At 46.3% G+C, this 7,746-nt stretch overlaps 1 protein-coding gene across 1 annotated transcript; it reads right to left on the reverse strand.

Moving 5' to 3' along the window:
* Window positions 1-144: 144 nt before the first annotated feature.
* On the reverse strand, window positions 145-7,746 carry arpp21 (cAMP regulated phosphoprotein 21). The gene is made up of 18 exons (XM_088405115.1): window positions 7,597-7,746; window positions 7,401-7,533; window positions 6,841-6,879; window positions 6,675-6,774; window positions 6,235-6,373; window positions 5,957-6,094; window positions 5,746-5,845; window positions 5,073-5,168; window positions 4,962-4,999; window positions 4,792-4,848; window positions 3,483-3,682; window positions 2,558-2,680; window positions 2,358-2,470; window positions 2,066-2,134; window positions 1,812-1,982; window positions 716-794; window positions 369-445; window positions 145-302 (listed from the first exon to the last, which is right to left on the reverse strand). The coding sequence occupies exons 2-18, from the start codon at window positions 7,524-7,526 to the stop codon at window positions 201-203; spliced, it is 1,767 nt and encodes a 588-aa protein (XP_088261241.1). The 5' UTR covers window positions 7,527-7,533; window positions 7,597-7,746; the 3' UTR covers window positions 145-200.

Genomic DNA, 7,746 nt, shown 5'->3' on the forward strand with positions numbered 1-7,746 from the left:
ATATTCAATAATTTCATATCAATATAAAAACTCATTTTGTGTAAAGTATAAATTATGCAGTCAATACAGCAGCTTTGTTGAATTATATGTAGAAATTTTACGATACAGCTTTGGTACAGTGCATTAATGTGAGAGTGCTTTGTGTCAACATGCGACGGCATCTTTTTTTTTTTTTTTAAATGTGCGTATTATAATGAACGTTATGCGGTCCAGGTGGGACCACAGTGAGGGTGCGGCGGCGCCAGCATACAGCAGTATCCCGTCTCGCCAAGTTTACTCGGCTGGTACACGGAGACCCCGCCCTGCGAAAATGACAGCAAAAAAAAATTAGATGTTTTATTTTTTATTTTTGTTTTTTTAAATTTTACCTGAAGAATGCTACAGTGGTGCGGCGACATGGCTGTGTAGGGCTGCTGTTGCGGGACGCCCACCACAGGCGCGTAACCTGTAGCCGACACAGAAAAAAAATATCAAGGCGGAACTTTGATTTGATTTGATTTGATTTGATTTGATTATTCCTTCCATCAGCATTTCCGGTGAGGCCGGTTGTGAGCAGCAGGAAAAGAGACCGGTTCACTGTGAGACCCTCAGGACTTTATCTCGGACAGTGTAACGGCCCCCTCCTCTGCTACTCGCTTCATTCGTGGTGTTTTTTTTTCTTTTGTTTGTTTTTGTTTTTTTGTTTGTTTTTTTTTTTTGGGGGGGGGGGGGGTACCTGCGCCGCAGCCGGGTGAGGCGGTTTTGACCGGATGTTGAGCTGAGGTAGGATACTGGCTGTAGTAGAAGGCAGGCACCTGCAACACAACGTGGTACTCAGCTGTGCGTTTATTTGGGGATAGGCTTATTTTACCGTTGTCTTTTTTAGCCTCCATTATGTCAAAAAAATGACCTTTTAATTTATGTTACAATGCTAAAATTGCAGACTAAAAAACACGCCCACAATCACAGTGCGAAGAGGCAGCCTTTCATGGAGCCAGGTGACTTCCGGGTTATAAATATAACCAACAAAATAACCTATTTAAAAAGAAATGGAATATCCATTGCGCAAAAGCTTGTTCAAAATCAAATGTATGTCAATAATAACCATAGAAAGTTTAAAACCGCACGATAGGGACCACTTCAAAAATTTACTTTGTGACGCAAGCCAACGCGTTGTTGAAGTGTAACCTCTTGTTTTGTAATCATCTTTGATATACTGCAGCGCTTCAATCAGATTGGTCGGTAGGCGGAGTTTGTTTTGTTTTTGTTTTTTTTTTGCGAGTGAAGCTGAGTCTTCATTACCAACAATTGTCTGCTTCGCAGAACGGACCACGTGGATTGACCTTCTCAATTAGAACTTACACTTCTAAACAGCTCAATCGAGTAATTATATTTACGGTGTTGATTAGTCACCAGTGTTATCCATTATGCGTGTGTTTTTTTAATTGATTATTTGAAATACTATTAGCATTGATTGCACTTTTATGTTTTCTAGGCTTTTGGAGCCAAGAAAATGGAATTTGCTGCCAGGAGGAAGTTCACGAACGGTTCGGTCCAGACTGGTAGGAGTGTCTAATATTAAAAAAAATCATAAAATACTTAAAAAATTAATGCAAACTATCAGTAATACAGTAATATATTTTATTTTTCCATCTAAGGTTTGACCGCGGTATTTTGATTCTTATGTTTTTTGCAGAATATGAACAAAGCCACAAAATCCACTTGTTTTTGTCCATCTCGGGTCGTAGATGTTAAAATAACAACTTCTAAATGTTTTTTTAAAGATTTCATTGTTAATATTTGTGGTATAGAATGGAATGTGTGTTGCGTACCTGTGGTGAGGGCTGGCAGTAGCTATTGGGCGCTTGCTGAGGGGCGCTCGGGGGAGGCGGGGGCGGGGCTGCAAGCACGTAGCCTTGGGCGGGAGGGTACAGGGGCGGGGCTTCTCCCGCCGATTGACAGCTGACAGTGACGTGAGCAAACTGCTGCGCCAGGTCTTCCGCCTGCGGGGGGGGGTGGAAGCGAGGCGACGTGAACAGGAAGTTGACGCGGGCGCGCTAACAGAAAACGGGGCGGGCGTACGCACAGCGGGGTACGGCTGCGAGCTGGCCACGGGCAACATCTGCGGGGCCGTGTAGGAGACGGACGAGTACACCTGGGACGCGCAAGTCAATCATCTCACTTTCCTTTGCATTTTGGTACAAATAGTTATTATAAAAAGTCTACACCCCCTATTTGTCATATAAAAAAAAGTAGACTTTTACACTTTTTTTTTCTCTCCAGAGGAGATGGAAAAATCAATGTGATTGCAAAAAGGTACACACCCGCAGTCTAGACCCAAACTCATGTTAAATTGTGTGTGTGTGTGTGTGAGATACCTGCTGGGGCGGCTGCTGCGCTGGAGCTCCCTGCATCTGGCTCCTGATTGGCTGCTGAGCAGCGGGCGGGTTGTACACCACGGGGCTTCCGTCAGGGTTCAGGAAAGGCTGTCCTGAAACAACGGCGGCCATTTTGCTTTGAAAACGGTCGCCGGTCTCAAGACGGGCGCGTGCGTTTGTGTGTTGGCGCGCGTACCGACCTGTGTGCGGGTTGACCAGGATGCTTCCCGGCGGGATGCCGTTCTCCAGGATGTAGGCGGGGTGGGCGGGGGGCTCGGCCATGGCCGGGGGCTCGGAGGACACCCTGTAGAGAGAGACGGAACCTGATGGGGGCAAAGAAAAAAAAATAAAACATTAGTGCTCCTCGACCATCGTTTTCTGCTTGTCCTCGTTAGGGGGCGCTGGTTCAGATTGTGGTTAATTTCTATCTGCCTTATATTAAAGTTAGCTTATATTAAAATAGAAAATTGTCGGTCGTCGAAGCCCAGTTTCTGTCAGGCAATGCGTTGCCATGTAATGGGCTCCCTCTAGTGGTAGGTGAAAGCATCACTGAATTCAATCAATTCAAACAGTGCATCGTAATATTTCTATATTTGGGTTAGTTATTTTGAATCTAGTGCAGTGCATTTTTAAGTGCAGTTCAGTGATATTTAACTTTGACAAGGAATATATTTGCATTTGTTTTCAGAAGTCGAGGTAAAAAAAATGTAATTACTGAATAATAATTTGCAGGTTTTTCCCATAATGGAGTGCATTGTCCATTTTAAATGTGTGTGTACTGTTACAACGAAATGAAATAATCCGTTTTGTGTTTTATGAACACCGCAGCAAATTAGCTACTAGGGCTGAGCGATCAATCAAATGAATTTGATTACGTTGTTGGGGGCATAACTTTTCTTCCCCAAAAGTCCCGCAAATGAACAGCAAGCAAAAAAAAAAAAAAAAAAAGTGTTTCTCTCATTTTTGTAGGCGCGAAGATGAACGGGGGTGTAAAAATGTGCAGCTCGGGCGTGAACGCAAGACTTTTTGCTGTTAATTAGACGGCGGCCGGCAGATGTGATTAGCATGCAGCGTCAGCGACAAGTCGGAGGTGTCTGCGGCGTGAAAAACATCCCGCGCTCGCACCTGCTGCGCCGCGGGGCTCCCAGCCGGGATTGGCGGCCTGGGAGGGGCGGGGCTTGGGGGCGGCGGTCCACCGATACGAGGACGAATCCGAGTCGGTGCTGCTCCACGGCCGGGGCTCGTTGCCGTAGCGACAGTCGGTCTCCGTGCTGCTCTGCCGGCTGCTGCCCGTCCAGCTGGAGCCCGAGCTGTCGCGGCTCCCCCTGCGGGCCGCAAGATGGATGCCCTTAGCGGGGGCCGGATCGCCCGTGCCTTACTTGCGACTTATTTTTTCCCATTGAAATGAATTTCAATGGCACGAATCCGTCGCGGAAACAAAATCGCATATTTGCTGCTATGGTACTGCTGTGACCCAAAGCCTTCATATTGGATGAAAAACTGTGAAATAAGAACAATTTATGTTGGCGAAAATGTTGAATTTTTGGTACAAGGGCTTGTAAAAGCGGTGAAATGATTGTGAATTGAATGCGCTGACAATTTTGAATGGGAGGCAGATTTCGAAACGTCCATTGGAACTGAATGAGGAAATTTGTGCTGAAAAATGTTGAATTGTGGGAAAACTGTGAAAGTTAGGAATGAGAAAAGTAATAGCATGGGAAATGTGAATTTTTGGAATATGGTGACGTTGGATAGTGAAGACTGGGTTTACAAAGGCAGAAGTAGTTGAAGGATGAAAAACAGCGAACTAAGAAAAATGACGTTGGTGAAATTGTGCAAATTGGTGAAAATGTAACGTTTTCGGTGTGTGGGATTGTAGGAATGTTAAAGATCATTGATTTTCAAGGTTAATTGAATGGACTTTGTGAATTTTGAATGGGAAGCAGTATTTGAAATGCCCATTGGAAGTGAATGGGAAAATTTCTGGTGAAAAACGTTGAATTGTGGGAAAACTGTAAAAGTTAGGACCGAGAAAAGTAATAGCACTGCAAGTGTGAATCTCTGGAACACGCTGAAGTCAGAACGGTTTGAATTAGTCAAGATTTGCGGCAGGACTAGAATCCTAAAACGGGGCGGGGTAAAAATAAACATATGTGTGTTCACACAGCAAAACGTGTTTAAGTGCAAACTGAATGAGTGAGTAAAGTTTGTGGCTTTTCAGCGGCCTTAAACTCAATTTACATGTGGAGTCGGGGAGTAAAGTCATTGTAAAATAAAAATGGTTTTTTAAAAATAATGGCCCTGTAGTGCGAGCGTGTCCTTAATTGCCGACTGTGCGCTCCCTTCAATTAGTCAGCGCGCACTCGAGTGCATGCGTCGCGTCGGTGTGTGTGCGAGAGTCGCTCGATGCAAATTAAGATGATGAATGTGCTACCTGAAGAGCTGCCTTCTCCTTTGGGTCTCGGCGTACGGGTTGCATTCCTCTGCGGGCCTACACACACGCACACACACACACACACACACACACACACACACATATGTTAATGATCCATTGTCGCTGGATTAAGGTGAATGAGGACACGGAGACAAGGCGGGGGAGGTTACCTGCTCTCAACATGGCCGCCCTCCTGGGTGCAGGGAGACTTTTTTTCGGGGGGAGAGAAGAAGCAATGTCAAAAAATTTTTTTTTCTCGTGACTTAATTAGAGCATCTCACCTCCTGGCTGAAAATTCTCTCTCGCACTTTTTGGTACTCTTCTTCTCGCTCTTCCATCGACTTGCTTTGCTTGTCGCGCAAGGTGTAGCGGCGCGACTGCGGCATAAAAACAACGTGAAAAATGCGCCGTTAAAAACAAAGCTTGTGATGGGGTCTTTTGATGAGGAAAAACAGCACTATTGAACAGCGGTGTCCAATCAACGGCCCCGGGGCCATTTGCGGCCCGCCATTTATTTGTAAGTGGCCCGCGGCAAATACAGAAAATGGCGTCAAAAGTTAGTTTTTAGGCTCTAAAGCAGTGCTTCTCAACCTGTTCTCAAAAAGAAATAATTAGGAGTAAATATTTGTCCGAAAAAAAAAAAAATACTTTTTGGAGCATAGTAGAGATATAAATCATGAACTTGACAGGTAACGAGAGGAGGCACATGACAAGTTGGGTCCAACCATTCTAGTATGGGGGAGAAGCTGGCTTTTTACAATCATGACGTTGAATAATCTACTGACCAAAAAATGTATTTGATGAACTTATATTTTCCTCTAGGAATTAATTCAATAATTATTTTCAAAGGATTTTTGCATGTTTGATTTAAAATCTGGAGTACCTCCAGGGGTACCGCTTTGAGAACCACTGCTCTAAAACGTAAAAATGGTGTCAAAATCAATGCGAAGCCACCTGCTCGTCTGCGCTGCTGTCCCGTTTCAAAATGCTTTTCCAGTGCTGGATCTCGGTGGCTTTGTCTTCCTGAACCTGATCCAGGAAACGCTGCTCGGGTCTGGGGGGCCACGACAAACACCGGCGTGTTGATTGCGTAATGCCACCCGATCGACACGGGGGGGGGGGGGGGGGGGGGGGGGTGTGTGTGTGGAGAGCGCGCGCGCTTTACATGCGCGTGCTGCTGGTGCGGTTGATGATGACGGACTTTCCCGTCTGGTCCACGTTGTGCTCCATGCCGAAGAACGCCGCCACGCGGTGCACCAGCATGCGGTGGTACGAAGACATGTGCGGGAACTTCTTGAATGCGCTGCGGGCAACAAGAACGGGGGCATTTCATAAATCCAATTTATATGCAGAACTTCTGTGTGCGCGTATACATATCTGCATACGTAACGCGTGTGTGAAGGACGCGATGCTCTTGACAGTCGGGTGTAGGTGCGCGCGTACCTATCCCCCGTGATGAAGGTGACCATGTCCTGCTCCAGCTTGAGCATCATCATGCGGTCTCTGGGGTTGCTGTTGAGCGTGTCCACGATGAAGCGCTGAAGGTCCACGCCCGTCGAGTCGCGGTACTCCGCCTCGCTCTCTGCGCGCGCAATCACGTAATAGCTTCATATATTTCTTGCTACAAATAGTATATAAACATGAACAATATGTATGAAGTTATATGGATGTTCATTTTTTTTTATATATATATAAATATGTGCGGCAAAAGTAATAGCAATTTTTTGGAAGGGAGGAAGGGAGCAAAGCAGGAAAAAAAGAAGGAAACAAGCAAGCGATGACCATGAAAATTGACTTGAAGACGTCTGCTAGCTCAATGCTAAGGGCCATGCGAAACCTCGTAGAGGGGCTAAGGAAACTAGCACGTAGCGTACATCGATCACCTTTGTAAATTGCGCCGCTCTTGTCCGCGTCCTCGTTACTTTCGTCTTTGGCGGGCGCGTCCTCGCACACGGCCATGCTGCGCACCAGCTTGCCTTTGGCCTGCGGCCACGGGAGGGGCGGGGCCAATGAGCAAAGGCGGCGCCGAGCGCCGTGGTCCTGGCTTACCTTGACTTTTTTCAGCGCCGGCGTCTGCCCACAAAGACTCTGCGAGGGACAACGTTTGTCATTCCAACTGTTTCATTTTTGTGTATTGCAAAATATTCTGTGCTCATCTAATGACCCGATTGCAGGGTGCTGAATCACTGTGTTAAATTTTGTTGGCTTAGGTGTGAAATGGGTGTAAAAAAATGTAGAGAAAAAAAATAACGGTCCTTGAGAGCTTGAGGTTTGTAAAAAAACATCTCTCTTGTTTAAATGTGTTGCAGCACCATTTGTGTTTAGGTATCTATTCTGTTTTAACACCACCATACAAAAGCTATTTGTTAGCGTGTCTTTTGTATCACGTGTTAGCATTAAGCTAACAGACATTCAAAGCGATGTGTTTGTTTGAAATATGAAATATCACTTATCGTGAAATTCTGTATATCATGGGGATAGCGGCAATTTCAACGCAATAGCATTTTAAACGCCCCCCCTTTTTTTTTCCTGAGCTATTTCCCACGCACGGAAATGTCCATCTCCTCAATTTTGCTGTCTCTCTGCGTGAAATCATCCGCGCGCCTCACCTGCTTGCTCTCCTTGTCGTCGTCCTGTGCGGGCGCTCCGCTGCACGGGAGGGGTGACGGGGGGCTACCGATGACATCACACGCCGCCACGTGGCGGGCGTGGTCCGCCTCGACCGCTGCGTCCATTGTACGTCTGCGACGGACAACATTTGCGCTCACGCTCTCCGTATGTGTGTGTGTGTGCGCACGCGTGTACCTATGCTGAGTGAAGAGGCTCGCAGGTGAGTGATGAGGTCATATATCCCATGATCCCACGGGGCGGCCACCAGAAATGCAATTATCCTCCTCTTCCTCTTCCTTTGCTTGCTTTAGAGCGGGAGGGGAGGGAGGGGGGGGAATAAAAAGG

Source organism: Hippichthys cyanospilos, chromosome 21 (assembly GCF_059441005.1).
Source record: "Hippichthys cyanospilos isolate Australia breed blue-spotted pipefish chromosome 21, RoL_Hcya_1.0, whole genome shotgun sequence".
Taxonomy (NCBI): Eukaryota; Metazoa; Chordata; class Actinopteri; order Syngnathiformes; family Syngnathidae; genus Hippichthys; species Hippichthys cyanospilos.